This window comes from Mauremys reevesii, linkage group 2 (genome assembly GCF_016161935.1).
Source record: "Mauremys reevesii isolate NIE-2019 linkage group 2, ASM1616193v1, whole genome shotgun sequence".
Taxonomy (NCBI): domain Eukaryota; kingdom Metazoa; phylum Chordata; order Testudines; family Geoemydidae; genus Mauremys; species Mauremys reevesii.
In genome coordinates this window covers 36,595,499-36,617,325 of record NC_052624.1, presented here as the reverse complement: position 1 = coordinate 36,617,325, position 21,827 = coordinate 36,595,499, and the positions used below count along the sequence as shown (strand labels likewise).

The window sequence follows — 21,827 nt, the reverse complement described above, 5'->3', positions numbered from 1 at the left end:
AGCCACAAACTATGTATCCTTTTCCAGAGAGGGAATTATTGATGCTAATGTAGCCTGGCAGAATTTAATGTGCAAATCAAAATATTTAGTTGACTCAAATGGAGAGAATGGGTTTCCATTCTCCCTTTTTCTTGGAAAAGATGAAATATTGGGAATAGAACCCTTCGCCTTGAAGTTAAGATTGCACTCACTCTATAGCCTCTCATTCAAGGAGAGAATCCACTTCTTGTCAGAGGATCTCCTGATAAGAGTGGTCCCTCAAGAGGGGCCAGAAAGGGGGTTTGTGGGGAGGTGGGAAAAGGAAGATGGTGTATCCAAAGTCGATGACATCTAGAACCCATTTGTCCACTGTTCTAGCCCTTCAGTTGTGGGCAACATATGCCAGGTAACCACCAAAGGACTGGGGAGTACTTGGAGTTGGCATCAGTGAATTGGTTCTCAAAAATCCCATCAAAATTAACCTTTGGTTAGTGGATGGGGTTCAGGGTAGATGATGTTGGGTATCTCGAACTCTGCACCTTCTGGAGCCTCTGTGGTGGTTTGCATAAGTGCTAGTGGTAGAAAGATTGAGAGAGGCCTTGGTTTGTATCCCTGTTTAGAATGTTTCCTCTTCAGGGCCAGAGTATAAATGCTCACGGAGTCTTCTAACGATTAAGACTCATCCATCTTCTTATAAAACAGAAGAGCCTGGAAGGGCAGATCCTCTATGTTATTCTGAACTTCCCTGGGGACTCCCAAAGAGTGAAGCCACGATTCACACCACATAACTATGAGTTGCTACAGCTCTCAATGCTTTATTGGCCACATCCACTGAAGCTTGAAGTCTTTGCTTCCAGTTTACCCTCATCGATGAGGGCTTGGAACTGGGCTCTGTCCTTGTGGGAGAGTTTGTCTTTAAACTTCAGGAATTTGGAATAGTTTGTAAAGTTGTACTTTGCTAACAGGGCCTGGTAGTAAAAAGCAATTCTAAAATGGAGGCTGGTAGATGAGAATATCTTCCTCCTTAGAACATCAAGGTTTTTAGTACCTTGTCTTCAAGGGTGGTCTTGGAGTGTTGCTGCCTGTACTACTAGGGAATCGGAGGCATGATGGGTGAACAAAAATTCTGACCCCTTCACAAGTACCAAATATAGTCTCTCAGTTATGTTAGGGATAAGGGTGCAAGGTGCAGGTGCGTGCCATGCCTCACAATGCCCACTTTTACAGGGAGGGCCACACAACCAGGTCCAGTGGGCTGCAGGATGTCCAGGAGCTTATGTTGCCTATCATGACATCCTCAAGTGGGATCTGGAGCTCAGTTGCCACTGTCTGCAAAAGTTCTTAGTATTGACTGTGGTCACCAGGCAGAGATGGTGGAGGTGGGGCAATAGCTTCAACAGGTGAGGAGGATGCTATACCTGCTGGTACCAGTGGATTTGGCTTGATGTCTTCCTCTTCCACGTATTCTGGAAGAGCAGGCTGCTGTTGTCTAGGGGAAAAGGGTCAGTGAGATGGTCACACGGAACCAGGGTGCTGTGTTTAAGGATCCCATGGGCCCCAGCTAGTGTGATGATTCAAAGGCTGGTTGGGAGGGACGGGACCCCAAGGCATTGGATACCAGCAATCCCTCAAATAATTGCATCTCGGCAGAGAACAGGTCCAAGATAGACTAAAGGCTCTGTGTCCAAGGTAACGTCTCTATATGGAAATGGTGGCTTGTCTTGGACGTCAGATTTGGTCAATGAAAAAGTTGGATGTGTCTCCACTGATGGTGATCAGTACCAGTAGATGGAGACTGCAGTTCATGGACAGAGTAGAGAAGCAGCTCCTTCTCCTCAAGATGGGTTCCCCTGCTGATGTCAAAATGTCCCTTAAAACAATTGGGCTCAACAAAGATGAGGCCGAGGGTAAAGCAGAGCAAAGATATCCTCTGTGGAGGTATAAGTGTCAGTCCACCTGGGAGTGTGAGGTGTCCTGGTATTTAGTATGGAGAAATATAGTATGTCCACAGCCTTAGTGGTGAGCAGATCCTTATAGGACCAGGCCAGTACAGTGGAAGAAGATTCTTGCCTGGAACTGCTAGTCGGTGCCAGCAGATGCCACTTTCAGTTTGTTAGCTGGTACCGGATGCTTGCTCCTCTGCACCTTATCCTTGGGGTCGGGAGGCTTAGTCTTTAGGATATGAGTGCAAAGACTCACCCAGTTTGGAATGAGTCAGGGCAGGATCCCTTCATTTGTGAACAGATCTGAAAGGGGATCTGGTCTTGTGTCCATGAAAGTGTCCCTTACTCTTGTGAGAGGCCAGAGACAGTGAGTCCCTGGGCTTAAGAGATCTGGTCTCTGCTCCAGAGCTCATGTTCGGAGGGGTGCTGCTGAGGCTGATGTACCTCATGGCTAGGGGTGCTCCCAGCCTGGATCTGACTGAGATCTCAGACTTTCTCCACAAGATACTTCCTCAGTAGATGCTCCTGTCCCTCTCAGTTCAGGGAGGGAAGCAGCAGCAGATGCTGCACTTGGCAGAGATGTGAACCTCCCCAAAGCAGTAAAGCAGGGGTTCTCAAACTGGGGGGTCAGGACCCCTTAGGGGGTCACGAGGTTATTACATGGGGGGGGTCACGAGCTGTCAACCTCCACCCCAAACCCCACTTTGCCTCCAGCATTTATAATGGTGTTAAATATATAAATTAAAAACACTTTTTTATAAGGGGGGAGGTCACACTCAGAGGCTTGCTATGTGAAAGGGGTCACCAGTAAAAGTTTGAGAATCACTACAGTAAAGGTACTGTTGGTGGTTGTCACTGATTAAAAAGTAGCAGGGGAAGGGGGGACAGTTCTTGATCCCTAGACTCCAGGCATAGTCTCTCTCTTGGGAAAAAAAGGGGGGGGTACACAGGAAGGGTGCGTAAAATACTAAAAGCTATTTATTATGCATTTACAGATACGATGTCAATCAAGCAGCTTTGGACACAGAGGATTCCAACTCAGGCCATGCAGTGGTAAGAACGAACTGGAGAGGTGCCTGGTCCACACCTCCCCTAAACCCTCAGTACTGGGCATAAGGAATGCCAGGGTGTAAGCGCAGATCAGCAGACACTACTTGCAATTCTCCAGTGCCAAGCACATGAAGCGCGATGCATACCGCTTGTACAATACACAGAGGCCAGCATTCAAAGAAGAAATTATTAAAACTTTTTCCCTTTTATTCTAGAAGTGACTCAGACTCACTTCTAGCTATTCCACTGCTCCAGGTTGTAAAGTTTTACTCCCTCATACTACATCACCCTATGCAACTAACAGATAACTAGAGAAAAGTGTGGCATGGAGAGGCAAACTGTATAGAAAGACTGCAATACAGTTAAAGAATTATTGCTAACTGTGGAATTTAAGGTCAGAGGGCCAAATTCTACCCCAACTTACATCTGCTGGGCTTTAGTGGGAGTGCACAGTACGCAAGCCACTGGCAGTACTTGACCCAGGATGTTTAGTTATTGCAGGTGTGAAGCAAAAATAAAGATTATCTGTACTACAGACAACGGTCCAGGGAAGTTGTTACCCTAGAGCTGTACCCTAAACACTTCCTATAGAGCAATTCCATTTAGCAGAGTAGATGTGACCTAATTGTATTTTAAATATTCATGCTAAAACCTTGACATCTGTTTCTACAATAGGGGGTTTTCAACTTAAATATTTTAGAGTTGAAAAAACATTAAAAAGGTCTCACATTTCAAGTAAAGTGCCCTTGCAAAAAGCAAACTCTGCTCCAATTTTCATTTTTCAAAAGTGGCTCTAGCTGGCATGGCAAAACTTTTAACAGCGTTTTTCTCACAGCCAATTTATTCCAATTTTATATTTTTCATAGTTGAATCTTAAAATTCAAATACCAGAGTTTAAAGGGAACCCATAGTTGACTCCTGGAGAGATTAAAAGCTCCACAGTCAGCCCAATGACTGAAAACCAATTCCACTTAAATAGAAAAGAGCACAAATATGGCTGATGAAATGCCAGGTAGAAAAATAGGAGGATTAAAACAGAATTAGATAATAAGATATTAAATAATCTGAAGTTGGAGGCCTGTAAGAGAATCAGTAGGTCCACCAGACTATTAGCACATTCAGAAAGTAATTAATAAAGATAAAGACATTGAAGTAAAGTAAGGATTTGTCTCAGTCTTCACCAGCATTTGAGTTTGGTTTTTTTTTTGAGGGAGGGGAGAAGATATCTAAAACACAAAAACTATTCTTTTCAGATTAATAAAGATGAAGTATTGTCAGTGATTGAGGTGTCAAGGAGAGCTAGAACAGATTGATAAAAAGTAAGTAACCAGAATTGGATAATAATAATTCTTAAATTTGTTCAGAAGTCTTGGATAAAATGCCTGAGCTGCTAGCAAAAATATGCAATCACAGATTAAGATCAGCCACTATACCAATGGACTGGAGAGCAGCAAATATTGTACTAATCTTTTTAAAAGGAGAGATAACTCAATGGTTTGAGCATCGTCCTACTAAACCCAGGGTTTTGAGTTCAATACTTGAGGGGGCCATTTTGGGATATGGGGCAAAAATCAGTCTGGGGATTGGTCCTGCTTTGAGCAGGCAGTTGGACTAGATCTGAGGTCCCTTCCAACCCTGATATTCTATGATTTTAGCAATTTGAGACCTATATCAGTTCCAGAACAACTGACGGAAATGATAGTTAAACAGAATTCTAAGACACCTGCGGACGAGGACAAACCAGCACAGCTTTTGTAAAGGACAATCATGGCTTACCAATATTGTCAAGTCAAGTCCTGCAACACAGACTGGTTGTGGGCAACCTAACGAGCACAGTTGGCCTGTAGTAGGCTGCCTAACTGGCTACAGAGACTGTTCCCAGCCTTGCCCGCACCTTGTTCCAGCCTTAGCCTCAGCCCTACTCCTGTCTTGCCTTGCTTCAGATGTCCTTGGCTCCAATTCCTGACTTCTCCTCTAGCATCTGACTCCATTTTGACTCCTGCTCCAACCACTGGGCATGTCCACTCACATCCACGTCTCTGACAAATATACTAGAATTGTGTGTTATAGGACAGCCAACTGACAATTTATAAGGTCTTTCAAAAGCAGCAAGTCCCTTAAAAAAATTAACAGAACAGTGTGAGAAAGTCATGACTTAGAAATTAGCTACTGTCATGGATTAGAAATTGGGTAAGAGAAAGCACATTAGAAATAAATACATTTATACAATGAATAACCTGTGGAATTTGTTACCACAAGATACCACTGATGCAAAGATCTTACTAGGATTAAAAAATAATTGGGTGCTTACAAAGACAATGAAAACATCAGTAGTTACATTACAACACACAAGTGCCAGAGAAGGATGTAAATCCTCATGATTCAGGTCACGAGCCAGCCACTAACTCATTGGTAGCTTACTTCATAATTGTCCACTCCAGGATTTTTTGCATCGTTATATTGAAGCATCCAGTATTCACTACCACCACCAGAGCCTAAATTGATGGTTGGTATGTTCCAGTATTGCAATTCTTATGTTCTTACTGAAATGAAATAGGAGGAGGAAGGCTCTATAGTAGGAATACTGCAGTAACAAATTGTAAAATATACAGTAGGTTGGGTTTTTAAAAAAAAAAAAAGAAAAAAATCTCATTTATTTGCTCCTATCCTTCCACATCAAATTCTCTCTCTCTCTCTCTCTCTCTCTCTCATCACTGTTCTAATGGGAACAGGCTCCCCGATTACTATCTTCAATTAAGAGGCATGCTACTGGGACAGTATTTTCAGTAGATACGATTCACTGAAGATTTTGTTCGACTGCTGTTGCATTATCTTGTATTGTCAAAAACTGACGTGTCAAAGAGGTACTGGAGTACATGAACAAAGAGATCCAATTAAACTGAAAAATAGGAAATTCAAAAACTCATACGGAAATACTTTTTTCACTCTACACATAATTAGACTGTTGAACTCACAGACATTGCATTGACGCCAAGAATTTAGTAAGATTCAAAGAGGGACTGGACATCTAGTTTTCCAAATAAAATATCCAGAGTTCATACTTAATTCAAAGGAGTTTTGGAAGGAATATAAAACCTCCTGCTTCATGTCTTAAAACAATCTCTATTAGGGATTAGGAAAGGTCTTAATGCATGTGGAGACAGGGGGTAATTAGCCCTCATTTGCCTACTGCAGGATTTCTTGCCCCTTCCTCTAAAGCATCTGGTGCTCACACTGTCAGAAACGGTGTCTGATCATCTTCTAGCCTTAATTCCATCTAAGGCTATGTCTACACTACTGCTTATGTTGGTATAACTTATGTCGCTCAGGGTGTGACTAAGCCACTCCCCGAGCGACATAAATTACATCACGTAAGCACCAGTGTGGACAGTGCTATTTTGGCAAGAGAGATTCTCCCACCAATACAGCTACCACTGCTTGTAGGGGGTGGATTAAGTAAGTCGATGGGAGAACTCTCTTCCGTTGATTTAGAGCGGCTACCCTAAAAAGCTTACAGTGGTACGACTGCGCCACTGTAAGCTCTGGTGTGTAGCCACAGCATAAATGGGGTTAGCTCATGTTCTTGTTCTCCATTCCAGTCTATCTGGAAGCAGTTCCTTGGAAACACCACAGATAATCCTTTTACAGGCCATCCATCCATCTAGTTTTGGGTCTTCCAATCCTTCTCTTAAACTTAGAAGTGGATGGTAACATCTGTTTCCTATATATTCTTTTAATCTTTTCACTTGCCCAAACCATCTAAGTCTGGAGTCCCTCAGTTTTTTTTATAATTGGTACCATGTTCACAATCCCCTTAATTCTTTCATTCCAAACATGGTCCATCTTTGTAACTCTAAATATCCATCTTAACATTTTCATTCCACTGTATTCAAGATCCGTTCGTCTCTTTTTCAGTGCAAGGCATTCACCACCCCACAAAAGTACAGGCCTGATTACTATCTTGTAGATAGGCAAATCCCTATTAAATTGAAAAATACTATCGCAGATCCCTCCACTCACTTCTCTCCATTTAGTCCATGACTTTCCTGTTCAAGTTTGTTGTTGAGTTCACCATTACCCTGTACTATTAACTCTAAGTCCCTGAACTTTTGTGCCCTTAGTAGTGGCTGGCCCCTGCCAAACTTGCAGTTTCACTGTCCTGCAAGGTATAATCAAATCTACAGACCACATACTGTTTTACTTCTGCTGATTTTCATGCCATTTCTGTCAAATATGCATCTCCATCTCTCTAAATCTTATTCCACTTCCTCTTTGCTCTCCCCCACAAACACTACGTCACCTGCAAAAAGCATACACAAAGGTGCCACGCTATAAATATTTTATGAAAGAAGGGGGCTAAGTGTCATGCCCTGATGTACTCCGACTCTTACTAGAAACTATTCAGTTTCTCCCCATGGTCTTCAAACTCTGGTAAAAGCACCCTCATGCATGTCCTGGACAAGTCTGATATAGTTATGTTTCATTCTCATACATAGGGCCCTACCAAATTCACAGTCCATTCTGATCAATTTCACGGCCAGAGGGTTTTTTAATTGGTCAATTTCACAACTTCAGATGCTTACATCTGAAATTTAATGGTGTTCTAACTGTGGGGATCCTGACCCAAAATGGGATCTGGGGGAGAGAGGGGGGTTATAAAGTTGCTGTGGGAAGAGGGTCCAAAAATTGCCACCCTGATTACTGTGCTGCCTTCGGGGCTAGGCTAGAGGAGATTCCCAGAGGTGGATAGCTGCCACGGGTTCCTAGCTGCTAGTCCAGGCCAGTGGCAGATTACGGCAGGGGTGGGCCTCCGAGAAAAATGGGTGCCCCAACCCCGAAAACAGCCCCGGGGCAATGACGTGACTGGGTAGGGGCCGAGTCCCGGCAGGAGCCATGGAGGAAAAAGCCTCGCGCTTCGTGCCTGGAGCCACGCAGGAGTTTGAGGGGGCGGGGGGAGAGAGAGAAGCCCAGACCTTGGGCTGTCCCAGCTGCAGCTGCCGGGAGTAGAAGTCCCCAGCCCCAGCAGAGCCGCCGGGGGAGGAAGCCCCGAGTTTTGCGCCTGAAGCTGCAGCAGGAACCGCGGCCAGCTGGGAAGGGGAAGGAGCAGAAGCTGGGAGCCCAGCATCCAGGCTGCTCCAGCACAGAAGTAAGGGTGTATCACCCTCATTTCTGCACTGCCTCTCGAGGTAGGTCTGACCTTCCCACCAAGAGCAGTCATGCAGGGGGAAGGACAACTCCAATCCTTCCCCAGCCTGGCCAGACTAGCAGCTAGGAGACCCAGGCTCCAGCAGGAGGGGGGGAGGGGAGAGATCGATTTCACAGGGAAGGGCAGATTTCATGGTCCGTGACATGTTTTTCATGGCTGTGAAATTGGTAGGGTCCTAGTCATACACTACCTAATGAGTTCTCTCAAAATGTGGTAGAAGCCATCTCAAGATTGATGGATACTATGGTGCAAGGTTTTCTTCTTTTATCTATACTTTTCCATAAACAATCTTAATGCAAAGATAGCATATCCATTGTTGATTTGCCTGGCACAAATCCAAACTGATCATCACTGACTTTTACATCTCTCTATAAGCTCTGATCAATAATTTTCTCTCAGATCTTAATTACGTGGCTCATGAGTTTAATGTCAAATTAGTTACCACATCATTGTATGCTCTTTTTCTCTTAAACACTGATACTCATACTCTTTCTCCAGGCATCAAGCATCTCCTCGTGATGCAATTAAACAGCTGTATGTATAAATTCATGCCTACTTGTCCCTGACACTTCCATACTTCTGCTGGTGTGCTAAGGGGACCAAGAGCTTTCTTATTTTTCACACTGCTCGATATTTCTGCAACTTCTTCTTCTAAGACTGATGCCTCTAGATCCTGATTTGTTTTTCTCATATGGCATGGTTCTCTTGTATTCTTTGAATTTGAAAGATTTAACAATGAATTTGACCATCATTCTTTAATCTGGTTCGGATTAAAGATGAAAGTGGAAATTCCTTAATTATTTTGATCTCACCAATGTCTTTAGTCCTCTTATCATGGGCCTTTGCCAGTCAATATATTTACCTCTTACCCTCCATTTCAAAACAGGCATATAAATCTTCCATGGCTTTAGTAGCTGCAACTTTTCTCTTCACTGTCGTTCTGGCTTTTGTATACTCCTAAAAATCCTGCTCTTGGAACATCACTTGCCAAAGTTTAAAACAATTTCTTTTCTTGCAATGCCTCTCAAATGTAGAGATCTGGTGATGGAATGAGAAACAGGCTCTTGCCATGGTCTGATCCAGTATACTAATTCCTAGTACTGTACAATAGAAATGAAATTTCATATTTTGAAGAATGCAGTATATGGTCTAAATAATTGTATTTTTTCCAGTGTCCACTATCCAAGATAGGAAGACTCTCTGAAACCCCTCTTAGAAAATGGACACAAATGGCAAAAATAAATAAATAAATAAAATAAACAAATAAAAAGGTAACTATTAACCAACACACAAATGCTCAGTTTGAGACACTGAAATTTAATCAGGTACAGATGGGTCCAGTTCTGATTTTTAGTCTATGGGACATGTCTTCCTGTCCCCTGCCAATAACTGCAACAAAAACTGGGCCCAACTGTCCTATGTCAGCTCAATGGACACAGCTCAAAACTTGGTTTTTCTCATCAGTATTGCCTCAACTGCTTTATTATTTACTTGGAAACAGGGTGCTTCAGAATTGTAAGTTATGTAGGAAAAAAACAGCCTCTGCTGGCTTTCCCCCTTTCTTCACTAGATACTAGTCACCACTCAGTCATAACCTGCCATAAAACCAAAGAGTGCAATCAAGCATCTTATTTTCAATGGATCCTATAGTTCAACAGTGAACCGTTTTCTAAAACCACTGTTCAGAATGAGGAATTTTGGAGTTGTGCAGCTGAATTGAAATGATATTGGAACACTGACAGAATATCCGTCACACATTACTTTGAACACTGCCTGAAATCAAAGTAACTAAAGCTCTGATCCAGTAAAACACTTAAGCACGTGCTTCTTAAGTATTTTGCTGGATCAGGGCCTAATTTTGGATTAGAGCCTAACATCCTGTTACAAACTATTTTCTTGGCAGAAAAAAAAATGCGTAAAGTCATACATTCAAACCATATCCAGTATGTTTATGTAATGCACACCCAGAAACAATAGCTTCTATGGGGGGAGGAAAAGAAAAAGCACTGAATACTTCAGAATTTAAACTATGAACCGAAAGTGCAAGATGTAAAGCCACACAGTGCATTAGAAAAGCACAGACCCTGTTTGGTAGTCAAATATTAATAGAAGCAGTCGCAAACTTAAGGAATAGGCAGTGCTGCCAAGAGAAGAGGAGGAGAAAGTGAACAATCACCAAATTAACAGCAAAATTGGAAGCCTTCAACAGCCACAAAAATTGCTTTGAAGTTCTCCTGGTTCCTTGTGGAACACTGAAGAATATTCAATTTAAAAAAAATTCTATCCTAATTTTCTGCTTGTCTTACCATTTTTAATACCAGACCTATTTTGCAAAATAGAAAAATCTTTGTTGTTTAGAATTGCTTCTACCCTTGTTCCTTATTGGCTCATTTATATAACAGCACAGCAGACTCTCTGTTATTTTCTCAGCAGATCCATTTATACACCAATTCATCTAAGGAATGCTTCTACTCTGGATGTTTTTCCCTTCTTTGACAAAAAGTAATTGACCTTAAAGCTAAAATGAAATCACAAGTACTTCCTAACATCCAAACGCCAAAAAAAAATATAAACAAAATATGGAAACAAACGTAAGTTTTCAAAAAAATTGAATTTACTCAGGTACTAGAATCAGCTTCCTAGATGGTGCCTAAAAGGTTCATCATCCATCAAAAGGGAACAAAGGATGGATCTGAGAATTTTAACCATGGGACAACTGGAACCTATTAGTGATATGGGCATGCTGAGGACTGTCCAGAGGGGCCAAGGGACAGAAGCTCCTCTGGGCATCTATAAAACAGAGGATGCAGGACTGTATTTGAGTTGTTTTAGGTCTGAGTATAGGCATATACATGAAGGTTCCAGTGGTACAGGCAGCAGCATATTAAGGGGGAGTATGGGAGCACAAAATTTAAAAAAAAAAAGGAAGTATTAGCACAATCCAGTAGCATAAATCACCATTCCTCATTTAGAAGCTGTTTTTTCCTGCAACTAATTACAGGGTCAAAGATGACTTCCAAGAGAATAAGAGGTTCAATTGCTCTTGCTGCTTAAGTAATGAAGATCAGGCTTTCATGTAAGTCTCCTTACAAGAAAAATCACCCAGGGGAAAAGGGGGTGGGGTCCTAGCTGAAGTGCTCTAAAACAAAGTATTTCAAAAATGTTCTAGAGGTAGCGTTAAGCTTTTAACTGCTAAGTCTCACTGATAAGAAAAGAAAAAGCCACATATTGTTGAAGAGTAGCACTATGTTATGATTGGACAAAAATAGTTTGTTCTTAAAATTGTGTTTACTTTGTTTATTTAATTGCACTTTGTTAGTTAGTTTCACTGGATTCCTAGGCATAGTCAGTTTCCTGTTTCTGTGGGTCTTTCACACAGCAAGAAGGGAGTGGAAAAACATTTATAAAAATAGGATAATATTATGAACAAGCCAATTGGCATGGAGAATCAGAGGTGCATGTGGAACTTCCAACCTTTTAATTGATTAGATTTCAAATTACTGTTCTTTTAATAATGAAGGTGACAGCAAGCCCTAACATTTGCTAATATGAAAAAAGACATGAGTTTCTTCATTTGAAGAATTTCTTCCAAGCAACAAGTTTTTTTTATACAAAGCCGATTTAATAGGCCTTACAAAATCCACCACTGAAGTCCTAAATGTTTTTGATTTAAAAAATTAGTGTGTTTACATTTGTTAAAGTAGCTGTAAACTATCTATATGGAGCAAAAGCACTGTGAGAATGTTCACTATGTATTCTAGAAGTTCCCCATAATGCATACGCTACTTCTGACATCACAGACATCCAACCTCAAATTTCAACTATTTTTAATACCCTCCCCCTCCCACCCCTTTGAAAGCAGAGGAGCTCTCCCAAACTGAAAATTTAAGATCAGTTCTCCCCACTGATTAACAAGAGTAGCAAGAGACTTGGAGTGGGGAAGAGGAGAGGGTGTGTGTGTAAATGAACTGGACTCCATTCTGGTTCACACAGCAAAGTTGTTAGTTATCAAAGGTTACAAATGTATAATCTACAACTAGTGACTTCACACAACAATGAAGTAATTTAGTTTTCTGATCATAGGTTGAGCTTGCAGAACTGGCAGTTATTTTTACTTTTTCACCATTTCTAGTATATTCAGAAGAGGTTATGTAATCTATGTGAACAGTCTCCCCACACAGTATCCATATTGAACCAGCTACTTGAAAGTGTTCATTGCCAGTTTTGTTTCAATTTGTGGAAAATGTTATTCTCTTTTATTTTTACATTAATGCCAGGAACTGAGGGGTTGTATTATTTACTCCGAGTCATCTGGAATTTTCAATACCCAATATTACATTCAGAACATAAAAAGAGGAGGATGAAATAAGAATAATTCTAATTGTACTGATCTCTGAATACAAAACAGTGAGCTTGGTGCTCAATATCCCATTCCAGTCAGTCATCTGCTTCCATTTTAACCCTTGCACAAATATTGTTTGAACCACATGCTTGTGCAGAGGACCAGGCATAAGGCCTATGAACAGCTCAGGTCCTACTTAAATCTTATTTTGAACAGCACGTAGGGGACTTAGCTTGAACAAAGGTGCTGGAGCACCTTCTGTAATGCTTCATTACTGGTACCATCAACCCTGGTTGCCTGAAGATTGATAGTTGAGGCACTGAACTGTTACTTGACTTCAGACCAATCTCCTCACAAAACTTGACTTTCTATGATCTGGAGCCCATTATCCAATAGATAGGGTGTGCACTGTGACCCTATCTATTGGATATGGACAGACATCTCATGGAGGAGCACCAGCAGACTGAAATTGTAATGATGTAGCTGTTGTGTCAAGAGTCAGTATGGGAGGATTTAGGCTTCTTAAATCCCTCAAAATCGCATCTTCCAACCTCATCTCAGAGCTAAGCCAAAAATGTACAGCCTGAAGCAAGTAGTTTTGATACAGCCACTTCAAAAATGCAGAGCTTTAGTCCCATGTGGTCATGGCACAGTTCCACTACAAGAACAAGGAGTATGAATGTTTGGAAGACTTTGAACCAAGCAGTGTCAATTCTGAATTGTTCCGATGTGTTCTGGCCAAAATCAATGCTCATGGCCTAGGCAATGTCAACTTGTCTTCCCATCGGATGAGGGCAGAAGCATAAATGCATAGAAGTCCTTGAAGTGTGTGTTATTGATCTGGAATCTGCACACTCCAGGGGGCAATGAACTAGTATGTTAGTTTTGATACAAAGACAGAATCATAGAATCGTGGAACTGGAAGGGACCTCGACAGGTCATGTAGTCCAGTCCCTTGCACTCATGGCAGAACTATCATCTAGACCATCACTGTCAGGTGTCTGTCTAACCTGCTCTTAAAAATATCCAATGATGGAGACTTCATAGCCTCCCTAGGCAATTTATTCCAGTGCTTAACTACCTTGACACTTAAGAAGTTTTTCCTAATGTCAAATTTAAACCATCCTTGCTGCAATTTAAGCTTCTTGTTCTATCCTCAGACGGTAATTTTTCTCCCTCCTCCTTGTAAAAAATGGTTACTTACGTTTCGTAACGGTTCTTCAAGATGTGTTGCTTGTGTCCATTCCATGTTAGGTGTGTATGCGCGCCCATGTGAACGGCTGTCAGAGATTTCTCCTTTAGGGCCAGTTCTGGCATCCCCTGGAACCTTGCACTCATGCGCCGAGATATGGGGCACCACTGGCCCTGCACCCTCTCAGTTCCTTCTTGCCATCAACTCCAACAAAGGGGAAGGAGGGCAGGTCATGGAATGGACATGAGCAACACATCCCAAAGAACAGTTACAAAAGTTAAGTAACCATTTTTAATTCTTTGAGTGCTTGCTCATGTCGATTCTACGTTAGGTGATTCACAAGCAGTATCCCTGGAGGTGGGCTTGGAGTTCACAGACATGCTGCTTGCAACACCGCTTTGCTGAAGCAGGTTTTGTCCCAGGCCTGCTCCATGATGGCGTAGTGGGATGTGAAGGTATGAACCGAGGACCAGGCTCTACAGGTGTCCTGGATCGGTACCTGTACAAGGAAAGCCTTGGACAGAATGGGCAGTCACGACATTGGTGACACCCCTGCTTGTTCATAGCAGAATTTGATGCAGACAGTTATCCACGAGGATATTCTCTGAGAGGTCACCGGCAGACCTTTCATCCTGTCCTCCACTGCGATGAAGAGCTGCATCGACTTACAGCCTCTTGATGTAGAAGGTCCTCTTGATGTAGAATGCTAAGGCCCTCCTAACATACAAAGAGTGTAACCGGTGTTCCTTGTTCGTCTAGTGAGGCTTTGGAAAGAAAACCAGTAGGAAAATGTCTTGATTGTGGAACGAACACACAACCTTAGGTCGGAAAGCTGGGTGGAGGTGCAGCTGAACCTTGTCCTTGTAGAACACTGTATAAGCGGGTTCAGATGTCAAAGCCCTAATCTCAGATACCCTGCAGGCTGAAGTGATTGCCACCAGGAAGGAGACCTTCCACAAGAGGAACAGCAGAGAACAAGAAGCCAGTTGCTCAAAGGAGGGGGGGAAGACATGTGAGCCTTGACAGGTTTAGGTCCCAAGAAGGGAAAGGTATAGTCTCTCCAGACCTTTCAGAAACCTGGATCTTCAGGTTGTGAGAGAAGCCTGATCTACCTTGGACCAGAAGGTGGAAGGCCAAAATGGCCAAGTGGACCTTGACTGATGAAAGGGCCAGGCCTTGGTGATTGAGATGAAGCAGGCAGTCTAAGATGGATTACAGTGATGACTGGAAGAGAGGGAGACCCCATCCCGTGGCCCAACAGATGAAGCATTTCCACATAGCTAGCTAAGTCATCCTAGTGAAGGGCTTCCTGCTACCAGGCAGGATGTGTTGGACTTGTGCCAAGCAGGCCCGCTCCTCCACATTTAGCCATGCAGCAGCCGTGCCGTCATATGTAGGGACACTAGGTTCAGATGGATCAAACAGCCCTGGTTCTGCAAGAACAAGTCCAGTTGGAGTGGGAGCTCTAACGGGTTTGCTATTGAGAGGTCCAAGAGCGTACCCTGCAAGTGCGGACGCAGCCACGCTGGAGCTACCAAGATGGTCTTCGCTTTGTCCCTCTTAACCTTCAAGTAGGACTTTGTGAACCAGGGGTATCAATGGGAAGGCATATAATAGTGTTCCCCTCCATGGGAGCAGAAAGACACTGGACAGTGAGCCTTTGGCAATCCTGCAAAACTGCTGACATTTCTTGTTCTGCCTGGTCACAAACAGGTCCACCTGGGGAGTCCCCCACGTCTGGAAGATCATACTGACAACCCCTGCGTGGAGTGACCACTTGTGGCGAGAAGGACCTGCTGAGGAGATCCACCATTGTGTTCCGAGCGCCCGAGAGGGGCAACGCCTCAAGATAAATGGCATGCTGCACACAGCAGTCCCACAGCCAGAGGAACTCTTGACGCAAGGCCGATGAGCAGGCTACACCTTGCTTGTTGATGTAAAACATCATGGGTTCCAATATGGACAATGTACTGGCCATTGTCCTGGGGACCAGACACCTGCTGCGGGGCTCGCACTAAAGACTGGCACATACCACAACTGGTGCTTCGGTGGATGAGTGCCAAACTTCCCTTCCGACTACAAGGAAGACTTCTCCCTTGGGGACCATGGCAGAGCTGTCAGTGCCTCCTCCTGCTAGCTATGATGGCGAGCCAGGGAGCAGTGCTGGGGGGAAGGTGATCAGCGACAGTTCCAGGAACGGATTCTACATAGGTGGGGATGAGTGCTGAGACTGTGGAGTGACCTGGAGTCGGGAATCGAGGTGCTGGAGACCAGTGTTGGGGACACAGTGACTGCTGCCGATTTGTCGGCGACTGGTGCAGAGAGGAGGGCGGTCAGTATCAAAGAGATAGGGACCGACGCTGTGAGGCTGGTGATCGATGACGTGGGGCCAGAGACTGGAAATGAGGAGTTGTAGCCCGGTGCCAGGACACTGGAGAGGCTGCCCGCCCTTTGGAGGGGGGTGCCTTCACTGCAGTTGAAGGAAGGTGCCGCGGTGTGGGCAGCACCAGTAGGACCATCAGGTCTCTGGCCGCCTGAAACACCTCCGGTGTTGAGGGCACCATCAGGCATAGGGGACCCTACCACTCCATGGAGTCAAGAGGTGGTTCCCATAATGGGCTCGAAGTCCCAGGAAGAAAAGTTGCTTTCCTGCAGTCCCAAAAAAGGCAAATGGCCTGACACTGGTCTTTTGCCTGCCACTCCTTTTCCATCCTTCTTCAATGTGGGGGAGCACCCACATTCAGTGTGCTGCTTCCTATGAAGCTTTCTCGGCACCGGCAATGGTGAATGGTGCTGAGGTGAGCCCAACACCAGCGGCGCGCTCCATACCAAGGTTGAAGTGCTCAGCGCCAAATCACCTGGAGGAGGAGTCAGGGAGCAGGGATTGATTGGAAATGCGCTCAGCTGAGCAGGAACAGGTGGGGCCTATATAAGCCAGTAAGCTAGCAACAGAAGGGGGCTGTAGGGGCGTAGTCTGCAGTCACTCCCTGAGAGGAGGGCACTTGGGCTGGCAAACCATGCGGGGGGTAGAGCTACGAAGTAGGAAGAAATCCGGGGGAAGAGCAACATTGTCTGGGAGCAAGTAGGCCACTGTTTCTAGAGATAGGGTCCCTGGACTGGAACCCAGAGTAGAGGGCAGGTCCAGGTTCCCCTACCAGCCTGGAGGAGTGGAATGCTCAAAGCAGTGAAGGGAAGACTGCCATTTTGTATAGTCAGACTTTGATATCCCTAGAATGGGAAACACTGGTTCATAGTAACCTGGCTGGATGGCCTAGTCACGAAGAGGAGGCTGCAGCTCCTGCAGCAAGAGGGGTCTGCAAAACGAGAGGACAATGGGAGAGACCGCCAGAAGAGGGTACAACGTCTGATAAAGCTAATCCCTAATGGTCAGGAGGAGGCACCACCTGCAGTGAGTGAACCCTGTGACACCCCCAAACAGGATCCAGAGAGAGCAACCTGTTCAAACTCACAGAAACTGGCAACAGGGGAGCTGGCTTCTCACTAGGTGCATGGCCCCTGAACCTCAGGGGTGGGATCCTGCACTTGTTTTGTATATCTACCTCAGAATCAGTAGGTTTAGGCCACTGTCTTAATTCTAGATTATGGATTTTCCAACACTTTAATCCACGGTTAACAAATCACTATTGTATACCGTTGTATTGTAGTACAAGACAGCTACCCAAAGGCAGTGTGGTAGCCAAGACTATTTTTTATTAGCCAAAATTCTAAGATTCCCAAGACTCTTTTCACAGCATAAAGTACAGCGGATATTTGTGCAGACTTTTACAAGTTTAAGAAATACTCACAGTGCCTCCTGGACTACTGCTACCAAACAGAAGTATATGAATCAAAGGGAAAATGTGGAAATAGTGAAAGGAACCTGTTGTTGCAAAAAGTGATCCATGGTATTTTTCAGACTTAGAATAACTAATAGTAAGGAAAAAACAGTTTTCTTCTCCACAGAGAAGGAAGGCTGAAATTTCATAAAATGTAAAATCAGCAGGAGATCGAGCAAGTGAAAACGAATTGGTACTTATGTCTACTTTTTTTCTTAAATGTCACTGAGTGTCCTCAAGCACTGGATGACTCCTGCTGGTTTTGAACTCTAGTAAGAGATAAGAAATTAAGATTTCCATATTATGTTTTATATTAACTTGAGCCATTTGAGACAAATCACCATTTTATATGACTTCTAAAAACACTTTAATCTAGATTAAAAATGATACTTTCAGATAAAAATTCAAATTTGAAATGTATATATTTAGTACACAAACTGACTGTCCCTCACCATAGCAGTTTAGTTTGTCAAAGTTGTTAGTGCTCCAAAGAAGCTGTTAAAATGTCAGTTATATATGAAAACTAGAGAAGCAAATAATGAAGGGTTGCTATAACTAGTCAAAATACATTCCAGTCCAGTGTTAGTCATTCAAGTTTTAATAATGGTCTATACATGTGTCCTCTTTAAAATAGGTACTTTTATGTTTCATTATTAGGGCCTTACCAAATTCATGGCCATGAAAAGCGTATCACAGACTGTGAAATCTGGTCTCCCCTCATCTTGTGTGTGCTTTTACCCTATACTATATAGATTTCACAGGGAGCATTTCTCAGATTGGAGGTCCTGACCTAAAAGGGAGTTGCAGAGGGGGTCAAAAGGTTATTTTAGGGAGGTTGCGGTATTGCTACCCTTACTTCCGCGCTGATTTCAGATCTGAGCAGCTGGAGAGTGGCAGCTGTTGGCCAGGTGCCCAGCTTTGAAGGCAGCACCCCACCAGCAGCAGCGCAGAAGTAAGGGTGGCAATACCATACCAGGCCATCCTTACTTCTGCGCTGCTGCTGGAGGTGGCTCTGCCTTAAGAGCTGGGCTCCCATCTGCAGCCACTGCTCTCCAGCTGCTCATCTCTGAAGGCACCACCGCTGCCAGCAGCATTGCAGAAGTATGGGTAACAGTACCACAACTCTCCACCTACAATAACCTTGTGACTCCCTCCCCCACTCCTTTTTAGGTCAGGACCCCTACAATTACAACACCATGAAATTTCAGATTTAAATAGCTGAAACCATGACATTTACAATTTTTAAAATCCTATGACTAAATTTGACCAAAATGGACCATGAATTTCGTAGGCCCTTATTCATTATCCATTAGAACTATGTCACTGGTATATATTATTAGCACTACAAGTCACTTTCTAGCACTACCCCTTATAAAAAAAAAGCCACGTCACAGAATCAGCAAAGAATCCTGTGGCACCTTATAGACTGACAGACGTATTGGAGCATGAGCTTTCGTGGGTGAATACCCAGTTCATCAGATGCATGCATTCACCCACGAAAGCTCACGCTCCAATACATCTGTTAGTCTATAAGGTGCCACAGGATTCTTTGCTGCTTTTACAGATCCAGACTAACACGGCTACCCCTCTGATACTTGACGTCACAGAATGGGGCCTTTTGAAGGAGCATAAAGAAGCTGTGTTGGTCAGAAGAATAAAAACTTCCTTTAGACACCGAATCAGCTTGAATCTCATACTGCCACTGGGTCCCTTATTTCCCAGCCATACCAGTTTTCCTCCCACCTAATGACAAGTTACAGCCTGGCTGGAGGCAGCAAGCAGCCCTCTGACATAAGGGCTAGCGTCAGACACTCTGACAATTTGCCAAACTTAGTCTCTATTTTGACCACCAGTCTCTAGTGCTATCGATCATTTGCCCCAATCCGGAAAATTTTCTTGAGTTATGTTGACCTAACAATACTAAACAAAAAATATAATTAGTAAATAAATAAATGAAATTATGCAGAAACAAGCTCAAGGCACGGGGAGGCTCTGCCCTATCTTCCTTCCATGTGTAATAGTCCAAAAGAGTAAGTGGCATAATCAAGTAGAACTATCTTAGTTTAGCACTACTGTCTTACTATGATCATAGTCTCTCTATCTTGTTTATATGCAAAGGCCAGTTTGTTCAGTACTAACTAAAGAAGTGCAAAATCTGCCTTTCCTGCAGAACTAAAGTGATTTAAAATGTACATGTCCAACAACTGTAGGCCTCTGATTTTATATCTTCAAGAAAATCTGATTAAATTTCCCTAGATTTTTCTAAGTAAACCTCTACCCCAATATAACACGACCCAATACAACACGAATTCGGATATAACGCGTAAAGCAGTGCTTGGGGGGGGGGGGAGAAGGAGAGGGCTGCGCACTCCAGTGGATCAAAGTAAGTTCGATATAACGCAGTTTCATCTATAACGCGGTAAGATTTTTTGGCTCCCGAGGACAGCGTTATATCGGGGTAGAGGTGTATTACAACTATCACATTAGCTGAGCAATAAACCCGAAGTATCATGACAAAGTTTGAAAAGTTTATTAGGCACTAGTCAGACTGATCAATGAGGGGGCAGCAAGCTCCCTTATGAGCCTGGTGCATGGTGAGAACCCCAGCCTCCTGTCACCTCCAGCTACTAAGAACGGAGGCTGCTGGTATTTCTACCAGATTCCTCAGGGCCTTCATCTTATTTATCAGCCTTTGACTAGTTAAGTATCAGACAGGTTTTTTTCAAACTCTATTTTGTAATTTATATTTTTCACTGACTCCTATCTTGTATTAAATTCTGCAAAGCGTTTTAGGAAACAATTTAAAGGAAGGTAAATATAGCATATAATTTAACCCTCATGCATCAAATTTATACTCAAAGATACTTTCATTGAGCTATCATAGGTCTTCAGAGTACCCTTTTATATTACAAGCCCAATATATCCTTTGACTTAAGAGCATCGCTATGTCTAAGAATCAAGGTAAGCATTCAAGACAATTATGAGATTATATACCCTTGTAATAACTGAAAAACTAGGTTACATTTGCTGAATACAATGACATTTAAAACTTACTCTCACAGTAAACCAAGTTACTGTCTGCATTGTAACTTGGCCTATAGCCAACTGCAACTTTATGCCAAGTTACCTATAATAATAGCGATAGATTGTACAAAGTTAGTTAAGGTTTGTTTAACTTAGGGCTTGTCTATACAGTGGGGTAATGTACTCTAAGGGGGTGTGACTTCTAATGAGTACTAACATGTTGCATATGAATTGGCCTATGTGAACCCGGCCGGTCTGCTTTAATTTAGTGCTTTTTGAAACAGTGCTATGCTAATGCACACCAGGAACCCTTGTTGGCGTGCCCTAAGGTCTACATGGACCAATTAATGAGGAACACGTTAGTGTGCTTTTCAAATCACACACCCATAAAGCGTGTTACCCCACTTTGTAGGCATGCCTTTTGAGCAGGGGTAGTCTATTTTCTGTCATGGTCCACATTTCTTGGTCAAGGTATTATCAGGGTCCAGATTCCGGAGAAAATAAAACGATAATCATAGAACTGGAAGGGCCTGCGAGAGGTCATCTAGTCCAGTCCCCTGCACTCAAGGCAGGATTAAGTATTAACCAGCCCATCCCTGACAGGTGTTTGTCCAACCTGCTCCTAAAATTCCCCAATGATGGAGATTCCACAACCTCCCTAGGCAATTTATTCCAGTGCTTAGCCACCCTGACAGTTAGGAAGTTTTTCCTAATGTTCAACCTAAATTACCCTTGCTGCTTCTTGTCCTATCCTCAGAGGTTAAGAACAACAATTTTTCTCCCTCCACCTTGTAACAACCTTTTATGTACTTGAAAACTGTTATGTCCCCTCTCAGTCTTCTCTTCTCCAGACTAAACAAACCCAATTTTTTCAATCTTCCCTCATAGGTCATGTTTTCTACACCTTTAATCATTTTTGTTGCTCTTCTGTGGACTTTTTCCAATTTGTCCACATCTTTCCTGAAATGTGACACCCAGAACAGGACACAATACTCCAGCTGAGGCCTAATCAGTGGGGAGCAGAGCGGAAGAATTACTTCTCCTGTCTTGCTTACAATACTCCTGCTAATACATCCCAGAACGATGTTTGCTTTTTTTGCAACAGTGTTACACTGTTGACTCTCATTTAGCTTGTGATCCACTATGATCCCCAGATCCCATTCTGCAGTACTCCTTCTTAGGCAGTAATTTCCCATTTTGTATGTGTGCAACTGACTATTCCTTCTTAAGTGGAGTACTTCGCATTTGTCCTTAT

General features: G+C 43.3%; 1 protein-coding gene across 3 annotated transcripts in view; it reads right to left on the bottom strand.

The window, feature by feature from the left end:
* Positions 1-21,827, bottom strand: part of DNAJC1 (DnaJ heat shock protein family (Hsp40) member C1) — a 205,289-nt gene that overhangs the window by 172,133 nt on the left and 11,329 nt on the right. Inside the window, exon 1 of one of the 3 annotated variants that reach the window (XM_039527420.1) lies at positions 5,394-5,461. The exons of the other annotated variants lie outside the window; for them this stretch is intronic. Within the exon in view, the coding sequence (XP_039383354.1) occupies positions 5,394-5,441 (48 nt within the window). The 5' untranslated portion in view covers positions 5,442-5,461. Of the gene's footprint in view, positions 1-5,393; positions 5,462-21,827 lie in introns of those variants that run through there. 3 annotated transcript variants of the gene reach the window in all.